This window comes from Mya arenaria, chromosome 8 (genome assembly GCF_026914265.1).
Source record: "Mya arenaria isolate MELC-2E11 chromosome 8, ASM2691426v1".
NCBI classification, from domain to species: Eukaryota; Metazoa; Mollusca; class Bivalvia; order Myida; family Myidae; genus Mya; species Mya arenaria.
The window spans coordinates 72,357,604-72,381,523 of NC_069129.1; the positions used below are offsets into that span (position 1 = coordinate 72,357,604).

Here is a 23,920-nt window from a genome sequence, read left to right on the forward strand (position 1 = left end):
CGTTACAGATCGACTGTACGGTGAAGGAAAACACCCTGGTGTCGCTAGAAATAACCAACGACTTCCGCAATCTAGCTCCTTTATACGCAATGCCGAGCCCGGGCAAGAACCTGCAACTTCCAATATTGGTTTCCAAGCACGGACATAAGCTACAGTGAACGACGCAGTGAACCGACTTGGAAGCCAACATAGACGAGGTAGTGACTGATCACCACTACCTTCCCCGCCATCTAGAGGGTGTACCGAGATAAGGGGCGAAACACCCAGTGACAGATGGGCACTCGGCTGAGGACGTCTATGTTAAGCAATACATCTGTATCTTCACAACATAGAAATCCACCTTTGATTTACAGAATGCATCACCACTAGATCTTTTGTACCAATGTTAAAATCCTAGCGCACCACTCATACGAATGTTCTAAATACGAACGATTCCTCTTTTAACAATGGCATACGGTTTGGAGTTAATTCGCTCTGCACGCCCGTGTGAGCAGAGAGAAGTGCGCGTGTGTTCCGAAAATATCCTCGATAGAATCGTAAGAAATGTGGATATTAAGGCAGATTGGCTTGTGTTCTAAATAGTACAAGATATCCTTTTCCTGCTTCGCTTCATGTAAAGCTTTATCTCTTCGTTACTTTATAAGACAACATAAAGTTAACAATTATATGCGCTCAGGTCTATTAATGCATACCAAATCAGACATCTATTCATGGGTGTATGAATTATGTCTCCTTTTTAGTCGAAAAAATATCTTTGTATCTACACATACAAAACAATAGTGAAGCGTTTAAGACAAAGATTTATCAGTAAATCATACCTTGATAGCGAAACATGTGGAACACACCGAATAGAACACAATATACGCGTACAACATTCAATGATTTATTCCCAAAAGTACGTATATAAGAACTAACAAAGTTACATATTACACAAAACTCAACAAAGGTCTTAACATAGTTTTAGCTATATAAGCCATCTGTGTACATACCGGAAATCGCACTAAATACTGTTTTTACCGGACCCATTGGTAAGGCAGAACAAACAACATTTGTGCAATGATGTAAAACTTAAAGACACAAAACAATCTTAAGAACGTATCAATGCTACAGTTAGTAGGAAAAAATGATCGTTTTAAGCGTTAACACACATACAAATATTAAGTAGGCACTTACATCTACGATGAAATACTAATTCATATAATACTATGGCTATGCAATAACGTCTATTTCATTCATCTACTGTTCACACTGACATACACACACGCAACGTTTGATTGCCTCGTTTGAAGGTATAAGAAAATATAAAGAAACACACCACACAATTATGTAAGAGATGCATGGAATTCGGACCCACTGTGTTACGCCAGTATTCAATTTTTAGTCTACTTTTAAAGTATTTTTCTTGCGTCACACTGGTAATGTAGATTAAAATACAATGTATATCTATAAAACGTAATGATATGTAAGATTGTTCATCGTCCGACATAAATCCCAGTCTCCCGGTTAAATCCCATTCTCCCGGTTAAATCCAATTCTCCCGGTTAAAACTCGACGTTGACGGAGTGAGTTCCTGTGATAGCTGAGATCTCCTGGCTGTTGTAATACACGATGATGTCACGTTGACCTGTCTTTACGGGGGTCATCTCGAACGTAGCGGTAAACGTGCTCTTCTCCTTCAAGTCCCTAAAAGAGGTTACGTTTGTATAATAATTGAAATTGATTTACCACCACTCTTTAACAATTCATTACAAAAAACGCCGCATTTTGAGAAAATGTAATGTTTAACTTTCAAAAGAATGCAAACGAATATTCGAATATTCGATCGAACGGTATTATTCGAATGTCAGTTGAATTGAAATCATTCGATTTTGTTTGGATACGTTTTCTGAAAATGAGGAAATGAGAGGCTAATTTGGGGAAATCATGATTAATCGCGGGTACCGGCTACGACAAAGAAGGATATAAAGATACCGGAATAACATAATAATACAAGTTTACTTCCACTTTCAAAAGATTCATTTTTGTAATCAAATATTCGAATATTCGATCGAATTAGTTACCGAATATTCTAATAACTGTGTACAATCATTTTACGACAAAAATACAAATATCAATAATTTAGCATGACTGCAAAGCAGAATTATCATTGAAGCAGCAGTATATTTTAAATCTATGACGCTTTTAGTGATGCCTCGTACTCAGTATTTATAAAATCGTACGATTCAACCAACTTTTCAAATTCGTGCGGTCTCCTTACAATCGTAGCTTCTGGTCACATGCCTACAGCCACCGTGCAATCCACGTACTGGCCTCGTTCGATGTCCGTACGAACTCCATGAAAGTTTGCACGTAGAGTGGATGTGACCAGGTTTTAAGGCTTAATTTGGTTATTCTGAAGGGATACTCCACACTAATGGACGATTTCTTGCTATCAAAGATGATCTTCGATTCCTCCTGCTTCCTGACTTTTGTGACATTGCAATGCTTCATACATTATCCTGACACGTATGCAAATGTAGTGAGTTCATACATAACGTAGTAAACCGTTCATGCAACTTCAGTAGTTGTATCTTATCGAATTTTGTCGGGAGTAATGATTAAACATGTCATAATATATCCCACTAAAGTAACAACTTAACCGTAAAAGAACCGTAGAGGATCGTGTGAAACTGTGCTACGCTCATAGCAAAAGTAATGCACAGGAGAGCTATACAATAAGACAGCTCTACGATAGCACTAGGACAGCTCTACGATAGTACTAGGACAGCTCTACGATAGTACTAGGTCAGCTCTACGATAGCACTAGGACAGCTATACGATAGTACTAGGACAGCTATACGATAGTACTAGGACAGCTCTACGATAGTACTAGGACAACTCTACGATAGTACTAGGACAGCTCTACGATAGCACTAGGACAACTCTACGATAGTACTAGGACAGCTCTACGATAGTACTAGGTCAGCTCTACGATAGCACTAGGACAGCTATACGATAGCACTAGGACAGCTATACGATAGTACTAGGACAGCTCTACGATAGTACTAGGACAACTCTACGATAGCACTTGGACAGCTCTACGATAGTACTAGGACAGCTCTACGATAGTACTAGGTCAGCTCTACGATAGCACTAGGACAGCTATACGATAGTACTAGGACAGCTATACGATAGCACTAGGACAGCTCTACGATAGTACTAGGTCAGCTCTACGATAGTACTAGGACAGCTCTACGATAGTACTAGGACAGCTCTACGATAGTACTAGGACAGCTATACGATAGTACTAGGACAGCTCTACGATAGTACTAGGCCGGCTATACGATAGTACTAGGACAGCTATACGATAGCACTAGGACAGCTATACGATAGTACTAGGACAGCTCTACGATAGTACTAGGACAGCTATACGATAGTACTAGGACAGCTATACGATAGTAATAGGACAGCTATACGATAGTACTAGGACAGCTATACGATAGTACTAGGACAGCTATACGATAGTACTAGGACAGCTCTACGATAGTACTAGGACAGCTCTACGGTAGTACTAGGACAGCTATACGATAGTACTAGGACAGCTATACGATAGTACTAGGACAGCTCTACGATAGTACTAGCTAGGACAGCTCTACGATGGTACAAGGACAGCTATACGATAGTACTAGGACAGCTCTACGATAGTACTAGCTAGGACAGCTCTACGATAGTACTAGGACAGCTCTACGATAGTACTAGGACAGCTGTACGATAGTACTAGGACAGCTATACGATAGTACTAGGAAAGCTATACGATAGTACTAGCTAGGACAGCTCTACGATAGCACTAGGACAGCTATACGATAGTACTAGGACAGCTATACGATAAGACAGCTCTACGATAGTACTAGGCCGGCTATACGATAGTACTAGGACAGCTATACGATAGCACTAGGACAGCTATACGATAGTACTAGGACAGCTCTACGATAGTACTAGGACAGCTATACGATAGTACTAGGACAGCTATACGATAGTAATAGGACAGCTATACGATAGTACTAGGACAGCTATACGATAGTACTAGGACAGCTATACGATAGTACTAGGACAGCTCTACGATAGTACTAGGACAGCTATACGATAGTACTAGGACAGCTATACGATAGTACTAGGACAGCTATACGATAGTACTAGGACAGCTCTACGATAGCACTAGCTAGGACAGCTCTACGATAGTACTAGGACAGCTCTACGATAGTACTAGCTAGGACAGCTCTACGATAGTACTAGCTAGGACAGCTCTACGATGGTACAAGGACAGCTATACGATAGTACTAGGACAGCTCTACGATAGTACTAGCTAGGACAGCTCTACGATGGTACAAGGACAGCTATACGATAGTACTCGGACAGCTATACGATAGTACTAGCTAGGACAGCTCTACGATGGTACAAGGACAGCTATACGATAGTACTAGGACAGCTCTACGATAGTACTAGCTAGGACAGCTCTACGATAGTACTAGGACAGCTCTACGATAGTACTAGGACAGCTGTACGATAGTACTAGGACAGCTATACGATAGTACTAGGAAAGCTATACGATAGTACTAGCTAGGACAGCTCTACGATAGAACTAGGACAGCTATACGATAGTACTAGCTAGGACAGCTCTACGATAGTACTAGGACAGCTCTACGATAGTACTAGCTAGGACAGCTCTACGATAGTACTAGGACAGCTCTATGATAGTACTAGCTAGGACAGTTCTACGATAGTACTAGGACAGCTATACGATAGTACTAGCTAGGACAGCTCTACGATAGTACTAGCTAGGACAGCTCTACGATAGTACTAGCTAGGACAGCTCTATGATAGTACTAGCTAGGACAGCTCTACGATAGTACTAGGACAGCTATACGATAGTACTAGCTAGGACAGCTCTACGATAGTACTAGGACAGCTATACGATAGTACTAGCTAGGACAGCTCTACGATGGTACAAGGACAGCTATACGATAGTACTAGGACAGCTCTACGATAGTACTAGCTAGGACAGCTCTACGATAGTACTAGGACAGCTCTACGATAGTACTAGGACAGCTATACGATAGTACTAGGACAGCTATACGATAGTACTAGGACAGCTATACGATAGTACTAGGACAGCTCTATGATAGTTCTAGCTAGGACAGCTCTACGATAGTACTAGCTAGGACAGCTCTACGATAGTACTAGGACAGCTATACGATAGTACTAGGACAGCTCTACGATAGTACTAGGACAGCTATACGATAGTACTAGGACAGCTCTACGATAGTACTAGCTAGGACAGCTCTACGATAGTACTAGGACAGCTATACGATAGTACTAGCTAGGACAGCTCTACGATAGTACTAGGACAGCTATATGATAGTACTAGGACAGCTATTCGATAGTACTAGGACAGCTCTACGATAGTACTAGCTAGGACAGCTCTACGATAGTACTAGGACAGCTATACGATAGCACTAGGACAGCTATACGATAATACTAGGACAGCTCTACGATAGTACTAGCTAGGACAGCTCTACGATAGTACTAGCTAGGACAGCTCTACGATAGTACTAGGACAGCTATACGATAGTACTAGGACAGTTCTACGATAGTACTAGCTAGGACAGCTCTACGATAGTACTAGGACAGCTATACGATAGTACTAGCTAGGACAGCTCTACGATAGTACTAGGACAGCTATACGATAGTACTAGGACAGCTATACGATAGTACTAGGACAGCTATACGATAGTACTAGGACAGCTATACGATAGTACTAGGACAGCTATACGATAGTACTAGGACAGCTATACGATGGTACTAGGACAGCTCTACGATACTACTAGGTCAGCTCTACGATAACACCAAAACCGCTCTAGGATAACACTAAGACCACTCTACGATACCACCAAGGCCGCTCTACGATAACACTAGGACAGTCTTCGATAACATTAAGACAGCTCTACGATAACACCAAGACCGCTCTACGATAACACTTAGGCCGCTCTACGATATCACAAGGACAACTCTTCGATAACATTAAGACAGCTCTACGATAACACCAAGACAGCTCTACGAAAACACTAGGACAGCTCTACGATAACACTAAGACCGCTCTACGATAACATTAAGACAGCTCTACGATAACACTAAGACCGCTCTACGATAACACCAAGACCGCTCTACGATACCACAAGGACAACTCTTCGATTACATTAAGACAGCTCTACGATAACACCAAGACCGCTGTACGATAACACCAAGACCGCTCTACGATAACACTAGGACAGCTCTACGATAACACTAGGACAGCTCTACGATAACACTAGGTTAGCTCTACGATAACACTAAGACAGCTCTACGATAACACTAGGTCAGCTCTACGATAACACTAAGACAGCTCTACGATAACACTAAGACAGCTCTGCGATAACACCAAGACCGCTCTACGATAACAATAAGACAGCTCTACGATAACACTAGGACAGCTCTACGATAACACTAGGACAGATCTACGATAACACTAAACAGCTCTATGATAACATCAAGACCGCTCTACGATAACACTAAAACAGCTCTACGATAACACCAAGGCCCCTCTACGATAACACTAAGACAGCTCTACGATAACACTAAGACAGCTCTACGATAACACCAAGACCGCTCTACGATAACAATAAGACAGCTCTACGATAACACCAAGGCCGCTCTACGATAACACTAGGACAGCCTTACGATAACACTAAGACAGCTCTACGATAACACCAAGACCGCTCTACGATAACACTAAGACAGCTCTACGATAACACCAAGGCCGCTCTACGATAACACCAAGGCCGCTCTACGATAACACTAAAACAGCTCTACGATACTACAAGGACAACTCTTCGATAACATTAAGACAGCTCTACGATAACACTAAGACACCTCTACGATAAAACCAAGACTGCTCTTAAGACAGCTCTACGATAACAGTAAGACAGCTCTACGATAACAAAAGGACAACTCTTCGATAACACCAAGACAGCTGTACGATAACATCAAGACAGCTCTACGATAACACCAAGACAGGGCAACGACAGTTTGAAAAGTTAAAAAGTCATAGCCCTACCATTTTATCAGGACTACGCACGATTTCTATGTCTCATCATTTTATAAATTCTGTCCGATCATGATCAAAATCTGAATAGTGAGTTGATACCGTCAACATAATTGACTTTGTAGTTAACAATACATCGTAGACATTTAAATCCACCGAGTCATTGCGATGTCCATGAGCCAGACTGGGTTGCAGACAATATCTCCTGTAATCGTCCATAACCTTGAAGTATTCCTAACGTTATCGCAATGTATCTGTACCAGACCGAACTAAAGACAAAATAGATCGTTACATATGTTGGGGCATTCGTGATGAACCTAATTTCGTTTATATACGCAAGCTCGTTGAAGTATAATCGCATCCAGGTAAAATTGCGACCATGACCTACCGTATCAACTACTGAAGCAGCAATGTGAATACACGCAGTGCATTCGTTTACACGTTATGGTTAATCAGCGACGTCGATATTCAAGTAGTCGTATTGTATGGTGTTTTGTCGGGACTTAGATAATTTTTAAAAGCGAACTGGTGTTAACCACTTAATTTTCGCTATAATTATTTAGCTATCTAGTTAATATTCGCGAAACTTTTTCGGTTTGATAAATATCATATGACTAAAACTGGCTTAAAAGTGCCCAGAACTGCCACCTGGTACCTTTTTTTAGCTGTACAACATTAACAGATTAACTAGTTCCCTATGAGGACTGCGAACGATTCTTTAAGATTCTCGAAGATGACGTCACGTTTGAGCCCGTTGACACGTTTCATGACCGATCGGGTCCAATTCTCGACAGTGAGAACCAGGTCTCACGTGCAACACAAAATGTTGCGTTTGTGTTAAGTCAGGTTTTACTGAACAAAATGTGGAGTCAATTACAGGCGCACAACATCCAATACAAGATTATCAAAAAATAATATAATATGTTAAAAATCATCACTCGTAACATTTGTTTATACACTGTTCTCTTTTTTTAATGCATATACCACACGAAGAACGCATTGTAAGAGGGAGGTACTTACGGTTGTTGGAAGCAGATTGGTTTAAGTAGTCCCGGGCCTTCAACGCGGAGCTCACACTTCGTGAGGGAGACCGGCAGTGGATTGACGAAGGACACGTTTACCTGGAAACTCTTGTCCACTCTCGCCTTGTCGGGCGCCTGTCAGGAATAAACACTTAACTTCACTTATAACTTCAAGCAGACTGAACAATCAAAACAAAAGTATGTCAGTGTCTGTTAGGCCTATTGTTTGTGTAGTCAAATCGGCGCTATCGTATCTGTTTAGCAACAGTATGTTCCACAATGTTATCATTGTTTAACTGGTACCGATGCAAGAAGCTTAGACGAGAACAGAAATATGTTCAATGAGCTTCATAGAAGCGATATATTATGATAGTGTAGTATATTACGATTTCTTTACAAAATAAATGCATCGCAGAACCATTACCTTTAATGAATTAAGTGTACATGTAATGAACACAATCGGAGCAATTTTGCAGATCGTACCTTGACGGTAAGATGCGGTTTCCTGAGCCTGAGCTCGCTAGAGTCTACAAAGTGTTGTCTGGTCTCCTGAACGACGCACACGAACGAGATGCTGATCATGAAATGGTCCGCAAGCTTATCAAGGTACTCTTTAACAGGAACGCGGAACTTCTCCTCTGTAATAGAAGCGAGATCATTTTACATAAAGTCTACAGGCAAACAAAAACACAAAATATATATTTATCATTAAATTTATTGACGTAGCTAGGTAATGATGACTTGAGAAATTGAGAATTGCATGTGAGTGCCATCCCCATATGTATACTAATATGTTTCCTGATATCAAATTGATTAAGGGACATAACTTCTGTTGAGTTCTCTATACAGATCATATTTATTTGAGGCATATCTAAAATCAATTATTGTTATTGTGTTGTAACTTCCGGTTTGTCACGTGTGTTAATGCCTTCTCTTTTTTAACAATAATTTAATGTCTTTTTAAAGTCGTATTCGTTTTCGTGTAAACTATACCACCGTTGACATAGTGTTACCACTACTCGGACATCGAGGGTTCAAAACAACAAGAAACCCCAAACTGCTCGGACATCGAGGGTTCAAAACAACAAGAAACCCCAAACTGCTCGGACATCGAGGGTTCAAAACAACAAGAAGCCCCAAACTGCTCGGACATCGAGGGTTCAAAACAACAAGAAGCCCCAAACTGCTCGGACATCGAGGGTTCAAAACAACAAGAAACCCCAAACTGCTCGGACATCGAGGGTTCAAAACAACAAGAAATCCCAAACTGCTCGGACATCGAGGGTTCAAAACAACAAGAAACCCCAAACTGCTCGGACATCGAGGGTTCAAAACAACAAGAAATCCCAAACTGCTCGGACATCGAGGGTTCAAAACAACAAGAAATCCCAAACTGCTCGGACATCGAGGGTTCAAAACAACAAGAAATCCCAAACTGCTCGGACATCGAGGGTTCAAAACAACAAGAAATCCCAAACTGCATGGACATCGAGGGTTCAAAACAACAAGAAATCCCAAACTGCTCGGACATCGAGGGTTCAAAACAACAAGAAGCCCCAAACTGCTCGGACATCGAGGGTTCAAAACAACAAGAAACCCCAAACTGCTCGGACATCGAGGGTTCAAAACAACAAGAAACCCCAAACTGCTCGGACATCGAGGGTTCAAAACAACAAGAAACCCCAAACTGCTCGGACATCGAGGGTTCAAAACAACAAGAAATCCCAAACTGCTCGGACATCGAGGGTTCAAAACAACAAGAAATCCCAAACTGCTCGGATATCGAGGGTTCAAAACAACAAGAAATCCCAAACTGCTCGGACATCGAGGGTTCAAAACAACAAGAAATCCCAAACTGCTCGGACATCGAGGGTTCAAAACAACAAGAAACCCCAAACTGCTCGGACATCGAGGGTTAAAAACAACAAGAAACCCCAAACTGCTCGGACATCGAGGATTCAAAACAACAAGAAACCCCAAACAATGATTACACACTGTAAATATCACCAACAGTATACCCATTAATATCTCTTATTTTTAATTTCTACCTTTTAAACCTTCAACTTGTACTCCTTGGAATTTCTTTTTCAGAAGTTCTTTATGGAAGACACCGGTGTAGAATGTCGTCCCGATCACCAATGTACCGCTGACGGTTCTCGTGGAATCGCTCTTATTCTCCATGACAAGTGTTACCTCGATGTCGTCACCAACAAACGTATTCGGATCAGCGGACACTTTGAACTCAACATCCTTGCGAAAAGAAGGGAAAAAGTCAACATCTTCATAATACTGTGTATAACGTATGCGACAAAGAGGTCAACTGTCGTTGATATGGATGTCCAAGCAGATGCATTTCAAAATACTTCGCTCACAGCGCCTGTAGTGCACGTTCTAAGCAAATACTGGACGAGCAATAATTCAATGGAAAATACAGGGACACTCCTTTCAGCGAATGCATAACTCAAACTTCGAGTATTCAAATATTCTTCAAACTTGCCGATTTGATACTACAACAAGAAACACATTGACTACGAGGTAGAACTTAAAGCCCAGGCTCACCTTGACAGCAGGCTCATAGACTTTGGTCTTCTTGGTTGTTTCGCTCGAGTGCATACTGGCCTCCCTCACCGCCGCCCGCTCCTCTTCACTTCCTGAGGGAAACAATACGAGTGGTTTTATGATTTGTAATAAGTACTCATACCCAATTACAAAACATTTATTACATAAGTAAACCGTTGGTATTCTTTTTTTCTTTCCCTATCTAACCTACTTATTGTACCCGTTTTAAAGTTTTCTTAGCTCACTGCACTGACAAAGTGGTTCCCATGCCCTTGTGGCATCACGTTCTAATGCTATATTTAATGACAAAAATACATGAACAAGTAAGGCCATCAGTGCTTGATAAACGTATAATTGAGTGTTTCACATACTGTTAAACGAATTTTTCGGATTATTTTCTTTAATATTATTTATTTTCAATACAATTTTGAGGATTTGTTTTAATTTTGTCTTGTATGTTGAATGTTTGAATAAATTTAGAGAAATACCGGACCTTCTTTAAACTTGTATTGACATGTCACGTCCTCCCGTTCTTCATCCGAGCAAATGAGCTTCTCAAACCACGTGCGTTCGAATGTCATACCTTTCACTCCCTTTGTGCTTAAATACCGACCAACGCTAAAAATAGTGGTTAGAAAAACGAACGTTTATAAAACACAAATATGTCCAAAGTCATGTTTATGCAATTGATGGTATTTTAATAACCTGCGAGAGTTAATTATCGTCTATGGCGTAGGTATGTTGACGAGGCGTATATCATTACCGTTTCTTATTGTGTATATCTTTGTCTATTTATTTGATTGACTATTTAACGCTATTATGCACCAGTCAATTCTAACCACGCCCCCCCCACCCCAGGTCCGGGGGTATACCGAGGATAGCGGGGGAAATGGGACGTGTTTTTACCATCCAGGTGGCCCCGCAGTGCCGGGTGAATGCGGTAGTTTTGTCTTCGCGCCAAAAATAGCGGGGAATAGGCCTTACCTAAGGTCCCTGGGGGTGCGGGCGCATTTGGCGGGGATTTTATCAGCAGTTCGTCCCCGCAGGGCGGGGATTTTACACGGGCTTGGCTGGACCGAAAGTCCCCGCTATTCCCCGGACCTGGGAGGCCGTGGTTACAATTGACTGGTGCATTAGATTATAGGATGTTGGGTTTCACTATGCGATCAATACCTGCTTTTCGTTATGTCGACTATTTCAAAATTGGCGGTGTCCTTGTTTTTCTTCCAGGTAACCCTGTCCGCGTTCACTTCCGCAAACACAAATGGTCCGTCGTACGGGAAATTGACTCTGCCCTCCCGAATGGCACGCAGCGACATTGGACCCATGCAGTACGAGCGACTTCCACCTAGGGGGAGGAACAGGTCGGGGGATGCAGACACAGCAGTAGGACATGCTTTAATACTAACTGTATTTTAGTAAAATCATATCAGAGTTCGGCGTCAACCACGATTACAAATTATTGCGCTTCATGACTTTAGTAAACAGTGTGGTATAAATCTTTTTCATTCTATAGAAATTGTTATTAACTGCTTATGACTTTGATAGGATTTTACTAAAATAAGGCATTATTTGAATTGCACATGAGTAATGTATTTGAAGAAAAGAGTTGTTGCGCGTGATATATCATACAATGAGATATAAGATCGATGTTTCCAGCACTGGTCACATGGCCGTACAAATCAACATATCAAGTACCGTTCGATGTTATATACGTGGAATAATAGATATACCCATTTCGTCTGAGCATTTCCTCTCACAATTACAATCATTGAAATAATTGTGGATACAAGACGTCGAACGGCTACATTTACTAAGTCGCAGCTTCTGTTTCCCGTGTAACTCGCTGTCTTTCAATGCGAACACTCACCATATATGCTCTCTTCCTGTGGAGTGGCGTCGATGGCCTGCCAGCCGCCATATCCGGCCTGCAGGTCCGGACGGGCCATCCAAACATCATTCCACACGTGGAAATTCCTGAAAAATGATCGGTTTCGTGACATTAAAAACGTCAAACTAGCCAAGGAGTCATATTTTGAAATATAACCGAAACATCTAGTACATGTATTCATTAGGAGCTTAGAGGGACTCGTTCATGGTTTGTAAAATGCACTTTTAACGGGGGGTTTTATTTCGAAATTAAGTGTAACAAATAAATATTAGTGTAAAAACTAAGATAATAACGGCTGGAACCCTTCAAAATATTGATATATGCTCAAATATATTGTCTTTAAAGTTCAACATTTTGAAATGCGTTACTAAAGCGATTTAGCAAAAGGCTGTGACGTGATTGGTCGATTGACATTATCACATGGTGCTTCCAATGTTTTCAATAAAGATTGGCATAATAGTCAGCTTAGTATGTTGTATTTTTTTACTCGACTTGACCGTTGACCGGCGTGAGTTCGCTCCCCACTACAACCAGGTTGTTTTCTATACTGTAATTGTATATTTCTCTGCAATGTCAGTATCAAAGAGTAAACTAGATATAATGTAAGTGTGTTCATATTCATAACTGTGGAAAAATGGCTACAAAACATGAGCGAGTCCATTTAAGACGATGGCTTAATATGTTCTTTACCAACAAGAGTCGCCGTTGAGATGCGCCATTGGTTCTCCGTCCGAGTCATAGTGTTCGTCAATGGTGATACTTCCGTCCGTGTCGTGCGCCGAGGCGAAGTTCGTCACGCTTCGTGCCGGGATCCCCAGAGCGCGACAAGCTGGTGGTATAAATAATTTCAGTGCAAAAAGACCTGTCCATTTATATACCGAGTTAAGATGATCATACATACAAACATTAAGTGAGAAAATTGTTTCAGTGCAAATCAAATGGGGACTTATTAGGAAACGTACCGATTCTGATCCCAACTTTTTCTCTTTAAAATTTGAAAAAAAAAAATATGCGTCCAGTATGTAGCGAAAATATGTTCTTCGATCAGCATTTTAATTCCCTATCATAACTTTGAAGAAAAAGTTATTGAACAGAATGTGTACGATGCAATGCGTACACATAAACGTGTTAATTTTATCCATAATGTTTCGTTTTTTCTCGGCAATTATGGCATTTCTGTGCATGTTGTCACTGAACTTGCATGGATATATTCTTATTTGCCAACCTTGATGGTTATCACTCGACTGTAGCACGTTTCCTGGACGAGTTTTTTCTCTCACCCCTTATTTTGTATAAAACGCATTGTTACAAAATCGAGGTTGGATTTTCTTTATAATGTATGAAAGTGCGTGTAGATTTATAAACGCACGTTTTTTTTTCTGACATGGAATACTTATATTCCTACAAACCGCTACACGAATGTACTTGCCTACGGAAATGTGTACCTTTTCACGTCAATTAAGCGATAAGGGAATGACACAGGAACTCTATTCAAAGGAATTGTTATGCTAAGAGATGCTTAGAACGCATGCTGAAATCTGCAGGAACGTCACAGATGGCTGCAAATTAAGTATTTCCGTTTTCTCGACTGTGGATTGACTGAATATATATCAGACACCCCTTTTAGTATTGGTATTATTTGAGGGAGGTATGTGCACAGAAAAAGAAAATGTATTAACTGTAATAACTATATAAATAATGTACTTTCGGTCATTTATGTTAAATTTAAGTTATCTATCCAAAGATACCAAACTATGGGGTCATCACGCATCAAAGTTTACTGGTTCGGTTGATAGAGCTATCAGAGGATTAGCTCATTGTTTTTATTTGATTCTTACAAATATATATCAGATAAAAAACTAATAAGACACTTTCACACTTCAAGGCTAAATTTTGAATTAAACGCGTCCCTGTGAATATCACAACAGAGATGCCCGTGGTGTTGTCCTACCTGTCGTTAGGATGCCGGAGAACACCCAGCACTGCCCATACTCCACGGGGGCGTTGGTCTCGTAGTACTGTTCAAATATGGCGACACTGCCGGTCCAGTCTAGGGGAGAGGTGCCGCCTGTATAATCACCACTCCAATTACCCGTCAGAATTCCGTCTTCGTTCGACGAGTTCACCTGATAACAATGCGCAGAGTGGAAAGATAAACAGTACTTAACAATTACAAATGACCATTTTTTCGATTACACGTCCTTATTACAAATTATTGTTATCTCTTGCGTGTATCAGATATGAATTTATCACGGTTATGATGTAAACTATTTGATACGTCATTGTTACATTTTGGGCTACTGGGCATGTCCATATAGTTTATAGTTTACATAGTAGTTTTATGACGTGTCCGCTAGGCCTTGACCATCGTAGCTCTAAACAGGGTCATTAATACATGCACGGCTTCTGGTTCCTGTAGTTCCTGTTGTTTAATGATGAAAAAGCAACCCAAAACAACTACCCATTTTGGCGCCTTTGCATAAGATTCTGTGCGCTGATTGAAATCTTTAAGCTTAAATAGTGTCATAATTGAGAAAAAAAAACACTTATCAAAAGTTTTTCAAAAAACAGAATTTATGTAAATATATATATATATATATATATTAAAAGGATTTCACCCACTGAATTCATTAATGCATCATATTGCATTTACATAGTGATGCATTGAACTCAAACACAAAAACTAACAGTGATAGGCCTACCAAAGCAGACAATTTCCTTGACACCATTACTGGGTCCCCTCTCTTCTTTACGTTCATCTCCGTGTCCAACAAGTTTAATATACAGTCTAACACGTTCCCCGTAAACTGGAACAAAGTAAAACAACCGTTCATAATACGGACGTCCATACACGAATGCCATGTAAGACTTTTGGTGCAACAAGCAATGTATTGCAAAAAGATTATAAGGACTATAAGGACTTTTCGAGATTACAAAAAATACTGTAAAATAGTGGCGAAAAGTATGGCGAGCGAGTTACAGGTTTCAATAACAGCACAATGTCACACTCTCGCGGAACAACAAGCTTGTTAGCATTTGTCTCAAACGCGATGAAAAATAACTTTATTTCAAGAGGTGTATTTCCTCTCCTCCTACCTGCCCAAAGACCCATGGTTTGGGTGATATACTTCTGGTATTCCCTGCATAAATCTTGCCCGTGTCATTCAGAACGTACTCTCCAATCTGCGAGCCATCCTTATCAGGCATATACACACCGTCCTCTGAAATATACCAAATAACATAATGGTGGGTGATTTTTTTCAGATATGTACACACTGTCCTCTGAAATATATCTTACAGTAGGCTACTGTGTCAACCTTATTAGGCGTATACACTGTCTTCTGAAATATACCTTACAATACGCTACTGTGTCAACTTTACTAGGCGTATACACATTGTCCTCCGACATATACCTTACAATACGCTACTGTGTCATCCGTATCAGGCGTATACACACTGTCTTCTGAAATATACCTTACAATACGCTTCTGTGTCATCCGTATCAGGCGTATACACACTGTCTTCTGAAATATACCTTACAATACGCTACTGTGTCATCCGTATCAGGCGTATACACACTGTCTTCTGAAATATACCTTACAATACGTTACTGTGTCATCCGTACCAGGCGTATACACACTGTCTTCTGAAATATACCTTAAAATACGCTACTGTGTCATCCGTACCAGGCGTATACACACTGTCTTCTGAAATATACCTTACAATACGCTACTGTGTCATCCGTACCAGGCGTATACACATTGTCTTCTGAAATATACCTTACAATACGCTGCTGTGTCATCCTTATCAGCCATGTACACACTGTCCTCTGACATATATATACCTTACAATACGCTGCTGTGTCATCCTTATCAGCCATGGATGTACACACTGTCCTTTGACATATACCTTACAATACGCTACTGTGTCATCCTTATCAGTCATGTACACACTGTCCTCTGACATATATATACCTTACAATACACTGCTGTGTCATCCTTATCAGCCATGGATGTACACACTGTCCTTTGACATATACCTTACAATACGCTACTGTGTCATCCTTATCAGTCATGTACACACTGTCCTCTGACATATATATACCTTACAATACACTGCTGTGTCATCCTTATCAGCCATGGATGTACACACTGTCCTCTGACATATACCTTACAATACGCTACTGTGTCATCCTTATCAGTCATGTACACACTGTCCTCTGACATATATATACCTTACAATACACTGCTGTGTCATCCTTATCAGCCATGGATGTACACACTGTCCTTTGACATATACCTTACAATACGCTACTGTGTCATCCTTATCAGTCATGTACACACTGTCCTCTGACATATATATACCTTACAATACGCTACTGTGTCATCCTTATCAGCCATGGATGTACACACTGTCCTCTGACATATACCTTACAATACGCTACTGTGTCATCCTTATCAGTCATGTACACACTGTCCTCTGACATATATATACCTTACAATACACTGCTGTGTCATCCTTATCAGCCATGGATGTACACACTGTCCTTTGACATATACCTTACAATACGCTACTGTGTCATCCTTATCAGTCATGTACACACTGTCCTCTGACATATATATACCTTACAATACGCTACTGTGTCATCCTTATCAGCCATGGATGTACACACTGTCCTCTGACATATACCTTACAATACGCTACTGTGTCATCCTTATCAGCCATGGATGTACACACTGTCCTCTGACATATACCTTACAATAACATTAGTTACGACAACAAACTCCCAAGTACTAAGTGATTGAAATTTTACACCAACGCTTCGGTGCGAGTTAATTTCAATGACGTCGTCACTGTTTTGAACCATGTTGTCAATGACAATGTTCAATAACTACCGTGCGGTATAAGTGAACAGCGCTGTAATTTATCCGAATGCCAGTTACTCGTCTAATTGAAATTGAATTGATATGGGCGTTTAAGAGTGCTTCTTTTACAAGGCGTAGTGCAAAATAAGTCATGTTTCGCGTCCTCTCTTAGACTAACGCAAATAACGCACGCTTACTACCACGGCAAATGACTGCATGATACTTAGAAACATTTTTGTAATCTTGTATTAATATCGAATTTCAAATCAAATTACTGCGAGGTTATTGCACACGTATGTATTACGTACATAGTTCGCATTAAAACAAACTGGAAATCAGTATTGTCTTAATCCACGGAGTTTGTGCCTTTCGACCCATCACACCAAAAAACCCTCAAGGAGCTGGTGGTCGCTTTTCAACAAAAACAGTAAAATGTAAACTGTCTCTCCCGCTTGCAGTATGTACAACAACAAAACTGATTATTACAGTTTGAGTTAATAAATTGTCATATACATATTTAAAGAATATGCATACATTACCTTTGCACCATGGGTTGAACAGGACGTAAATTGGTTTTTCGTGTTTGTATCTATAGATCGTTATTTTGGCATCTTTCCGCTTGATAATGTCAACACTTAGGGTCCACTTGCCGACGTAAACTGTCGGTGGCGTCACAACCTGAATGGACGTTACTTTTTCTTCCCTGGACTCCATCCACGCGCCCCATTCGCTCTTAACGTCCTTGTCAGACAAAACAAGTTCAACATAGGAGCCGGACGATGCCAGTGGATATTTCCCTACAATACAAATCGTACTTAGAGAACAACGACAATTAAATTAAAATCTCCAGATTTACCAATTGATTTCTTTGCTTGGAGTTAATGGCATTAAACAATGGAATGGTTATAACATCTTAAAAATGACATACCGAACTGAAAGATCAGCCTGAGGTCATCTTCGGATGGATCGAATTCTTTGCTGAACGTAATGTTAGCCTTGAACGCTTGTCCGCGCCTAACAACCAAAAATTCCCTGTCATCGTAGACGCTTGCATCTGCGATGTCAAACTCATCTGTGCGGTGGGCTTTGGTGTTGTTTTTAATGTCCAGGTCCACTGCTTTCACATGGAGGATGTTAGGGTCCTCAATTACTTCATCTGTAACATCGGCAAACATATTCACTAGTATGCGTCCACGATTACCTTTACTTTCGATATGACTACATCAATATGCCCTTACCATATTATTCACGCTGTCATGATTTTTATGCATATCTAAAATTTTTGATCCGTCTGGTTGCGTGTCCTAGATAGTTACCCATTCCTTGTGTGCAACAACCTAAGTTCAATTTCATAGTAGTATTATACAAATCCATGTTCTCATTATCAATGATAAAGCTAGAGATATAAGACGGCTTTTTTGTTTTTACGTGTTTTAGATATAATTCTAGTTTTTCTTTCTTTGCTTTTCGGTAAAATGACATGTTTTTTCAATGCAGTAAAATATAAAGCTTGATAAAGCTCATAAAGATATATATATATATATATATATGATAAAAATGGTATTCCTTTTTTCTAAATAAGAAATAATTGGGTTGGTTTCATAATCATTTCAACATAAACATGTATGGTATTATATTTTGGTGAGGCCCAAAGCACATGATCATGTATCAATAAACTGTATAAGCAATTGATAGATGGAACAGAAATTATTATTATTCATTATTATGTGAAATATGAAATACGACACACAGGGCATTGATTTAAACATTATGCCGTGAGTTGACAAGTCTTGAGTTTACAGGTCTGAGCTTATTGTGAACGAAGGATCAATGCTAGTCTTTGCCCAACAAATGTATGCTAGCTTCACGACATTTAGTTCTACATTATATAAAGGTTCACGCAAACTTTTCGCTCTACATCTTGTTCAATACTGACAAAGCACAGAATTAATTATAACCTCATAATTGCGTAGGCGAGCACAGCCAATTGGCAACGCTGATCAAATTCCTAGATTTTCTTTTTGCTTGTCCGTAAATAGCTGCACTACGTGGCGGTTTTAATAGTGATCTAAATATGATATTTGGTTAACATGTCGGATCCGACTTAGCTATAAAGAATTTGAAAGTTTTCAAAAAAATGTTTTAATAAATAATTACATAAATAAACAAGACTGTTATCAATTATTGTTATGCAAGCTCTGTTTTCATTATATGCAAGATGCATTCAATATATGCAATGATTTTGATTAAAAACTAATGAAACATTGACATCATAGTCATATGTATTAACTTAACTTATTATTTGCATGTATTTGTGTACAATGTAGAGTTGGGCATGTGAAAGAAAAATTGAAATACCTCAGTAAAATGTGCCCCATTTCTTAGTTTTCTTACATACTATCTAAATAAAGGGAACACAGCAATATATTGATTGATGTCGTATCTACAGATTAGACATGTACTGTACACTTCTTTTTTAAGAAAAAGTAGATAATTGCTTAAACTTCATAGCGTTAAAAGGGTTTAACTGTATTTGGCACCTTTTACTTAAAAAAATACTCAAATCTGAAGAAATATTATAGCGGCAAAATGCAGTTGGAATCTTTTATTTCTTGTAGGAATAGTTTTTAACAGTTTTAACCCCTTCAAATTAAAAAATTGATAAGATTTGCATTTTTTAAAGTGCAAAAATTGTGTTTTTTTAGCATCTTTAAACTTCACACGTTTGAAACATAAATAGTCATTTTAGTTAGACTATGCAAAATAAGCCATTTCCATTCGGAAATGAAAATATTTATTTTTTTCCATTTTTTTTCTCTCAAAAATGTTGAATTTGTAAGTGGGCTCCTTTTACCTTTGAACCATTGTATTGGGTTTCATACTTCAAGTACATGGTAAGCTGGGTAATTTTCCTCTGCATTGTAATCTATGTTTGTGCATGTTCAAAAATATCAACCCTTGCTGTTTTAATCTTATGTTTAATGAACAATTTAAGGATTTTTTCCTGTTACGGATAATTGGTCTAGTATGTGAATAAATTGTAATTCTCTCTTTGTTTGAGATATGTTCAGAATAGAAACTATATTATCAACACTACAATTGTGCTCTCATTGTCTAAAAATTGAAGTTGGTAGGCATAATAGAATAACACACTAGTACACATGTATGATACAATCTGAATACCACCTTTTACTATGTTGTCCTTTAAACTCTGTAACATGTTTACAATATAACATTTCTAACTCATGGAATACACTGAATCAATTTGTATTGATATTGACATTTATAAAATAAAATACCCCAAGATGTTTGTCTAAAGTGTGGTGATTATCCAATACAAAGAATCGTCGCTAAAGCCGTTCAGCACTATCAGTGCTTTGATTTTATATTGTTACAAGCTTTTAACGACGAGCGCATTGCCTTCCTTCTATTTCCAGTTGATATCGCCTTTTGATACACGTTTGATCCTTGGTATTTGGTTTAATGTGTTTTATGAATTTACCTTATCTATAGCTCTTCAAGATATGCATTCTTTTTATTTTCGATACATTATTTGCAGTGTTTTGAGGTGTTTCCTTTTTAAGGCGTAAAAAGATAAAATTGTTTGATTCATCTAATCCGACCGACACTATCATTTTAACCGACCTTATCATTTCTTTCCGACCCTTTTTTGCCGTTGTGTGGAATATTTTCGTAATTTTCTTGAACACGTGCCACGTGCACTCAGTGGACATGCTAAAGTGACTCGCTCATGGTTTGTAAAGTGCACTTTTTAATTACGAATTAAAGTGTGGTAAATCATAAGGAGTGTTAAAACAAAAAATACCAAAAGCTGGAACCCTTTAGCAAATGTTGATATTTGCTGAACTATCGTCGTTGAAGACCATATTTTTCATATGCGATTTAATTATGGATGTGTTGTTGCGTGATTGGTTGATTGACATTACCACGTGATTTTATTAATTAACAGGTTAACATATCCACTTTTGTTAGAGTCCGGGTGGCCCTCTGGACTAGCCGGCTGTTTTCTTTTTGCTTTCTTGACTCTACCGGCGTGAGTTCGAACCCCACTAAAACCAAAATACTTTTTTATGCTACAACTGTATTTTTGTCTGCGATTTCGATATCATAGAGTAAAACAATAATAAAACAAGTGTTTTCAGATGCATAACTGAGAAAACTAATTTTTGGTCAAAAACATGAGCGTGTCACTTTAAAGTTTGACTATTTGATATCTAAAACTTTCTACAAGAGTGATATGCCCTGATATAGGTTTTTTCATGAAACAGAAGCCCGGAAAAAGAAACAAAAGTTAGTCCTACCTACCTACCCTATTTATTGGAGATGTTTGTCGAAATAAAGAACCTTTCATTGTCTTATCCTCGTCAACACTAACAATATATTTTTGTTTTTGATTGGTGTTCGCTTTTTTAGTATTAGTTGACAGTATATATCAGTGTAAAAGAACAGCAATATTATCGAGGGATGACAGGAAACATGCTATAAGTGATTCTTTCTGTATCGCGAGTTGGAATGTTTTCACTGTTACACCTAGGAATGGCAATTAGGCGTTCAATTCTCGTGAACATATTCATGCTACAGAGCATCAAGGCGAAACTTTAAAAAATGTTTTATATAAAAAAGAACTTTTCGCTGCTTACCTATGAAAAACTGTAAACGTTGACTACTTTATTAATACTCGTTACTGAGCAATATATCTATTAACCAGCACATTCAGGGCTTACCTCGAGGGTCGGATGAGTGTACAAGAACGTCCGAGCCGAAAAGTGTCCTCATCTCAAAGTCCGAAAAGAGTTCTGTGTCCACTTCCATTGGCACACGGCGCCCAACGTCCGATGCCCGTGGAGCGTTTCCGGTTCCAGGCATGATTGCTGGTCAGATATGAATGTTAGGAAATTACAATTGAAAGAAATAATGTATTAGCACTTACTTAGATCAAAATACTCAGACATACTGTGCATGGCACTTTTGCAAGTTATTTCCTTAAAGGTGCACTCTTACTCCCAAATTAGATTAATCACAATTAATACCTTTTTTAATATTCGAAAAAGGATGAATAAATGTCGAAAACACTGGTTTTTATGAAGGGTACCGAGTTTAATTTTGATAGAAATGTGCATAAACACGGTATTTCTACCTTAAGATATGAGACTATAGAAGATCACAGTATTGGTCTTTTAGCATTCACCAATAATTTAATATATGTGCGTTTTCAGCTTTTAAATACTCGGTTACAATCTTGTATTCAATATTTTCCATAAATGCATAAATTAGTAAGTAGTTAAAGGTTTATCAGTCAAAAAAGTTATGTTTGTTATACATGTGAATTTATTGATTTTGAATAAGAGTGTCACTTTAAGTATCGTCTGACAATGTACGTGTTTTCCTTACATTGACTGAATTGCGGTTTAACAATGCAAAATAAGGAGTGGTATTAGGGTTAAAAACTAATCAGAATGGATACTGAAACGTATATCAGTTGACAGGAAACTAAAGCAGCAATCTTCCTCAATCCGGCTGCTGCGTTTTTCTTTGCAAAACATTATGATAACACAATGGTTAAGTAACAGGTGTGCCTTGTGATCGGGTTGCAAAATGCAATAACACAATTATGCATACGCTTAGTCGCTAACATGCAAGATACGAAATAGAAACTGAATGATTTAAAATTATATTCAGAACCAGTCCGGCTATAAAATACCAGTTAATATAACCCATGAGTACAAATAGCTCTGTTCGGGGTTGGCTTGTGTTAACTTGTCTGAAGTAAAATAAAAAATTATTCGAAATAATCTGACGTTACGGTAATTTGAACACGCTTTCATTCATTGCCTGCAATCCCTTTCGTAAATAAGTCCATTATAAATGTACTTTACTACATGTGACTTACTAGCGCTTAAGCATAAATCATAAGTAAACACTAACCTTTAGGTGATTAACAAAAGACTTTAATGTCAATAAACGCGTTATATACCATACCTGGTTGTGCACGCATTAAGCAAAAATACAATACTATTATTAAAGTAACATTTGTTATTATAATATATACTTAAATCTTAATATCTAACGTCTCATAAAACAGTTTCTTATAGCTTTTCATTTATTTTCTTTAATAAGAAAAAAATCTGGTTGTTAAAATAAAAATGTACATATTAGTAAACAATATGACACGTAAATGATTGCATTAACAAAGTACCGACCTTTAAGCTATGTAACTGTCCAACTGCTGAGCGGCCAGTGCAGCTCGTCTTAGTTCTTTATGCACCCGGGTTGACTAGGCAGTCATGCAACAAATCAACCTGCTATTACGATAAATGAGGTATCAAGTTACAGTTTATTCCGTTTAGGCATTTGATAATATTCCCCTTTGTGTATAAATATATCCCACTGTCCATGAACTCAGTTTTAGTAGGTTACACGATATATGTACTTTCATAAGATTCCA

The 23,920-nt window shown here is 38.8% G+C and overlaps 1 protein-coding gene across 2 annotated transcripts; it reads right to left on the reverse strand.

The window, feature by feature from the left end:
• Positions 1-869: 869 nt before the first annotated feature.
• LOC128244851 (hemocyte protein-glutamine gamma-glutamyltransferase-like) lies at positions 870-23,920 on the reverse strand. 2 transcript variants are annotated; one of them, XM_052962953.1, is made up of 16 exons: positions 23,676-23,920; positions 22,200-22,346; positions 18,383-18,610; positions 17,994-18,251; positions 15,686-15,810; positions 15,292-15,396; positions 14,541-14,715; positions 13,280-13,418; positions 12,569-12,675; positions 11,872-12,046; positions 11,192-11,316; positions 10,699-10,790; positions 10,188-10,389; positions 8,623-8,777; positions 8,138-8,274; positions 870-1,683 (listed from the first exon to the last, which is right to left on the reverse strand). In XM_052962953.1, the coding sequence occupies exons 2-16, from the start codon at positions 22,339-22,341 to the stop codon at positions 1,542-1,544; spliced, it is 2,307 nt and encodes a 768-aa protein (XP_052818913.1). In that variant the 5' UTR covers positions 22,342-22,346; positions 23,676-23,920; the 3' UTR covers positions 870-1,541. The 2 variants fall into 2 exon arrangements, with proteins under 2 accessions (XP_052818913.1, XP_052818914.1); XM_052962954.1 differs by lacking the exon at positions 23,676-23,920 and adding an exon at positions 22,613-22,632.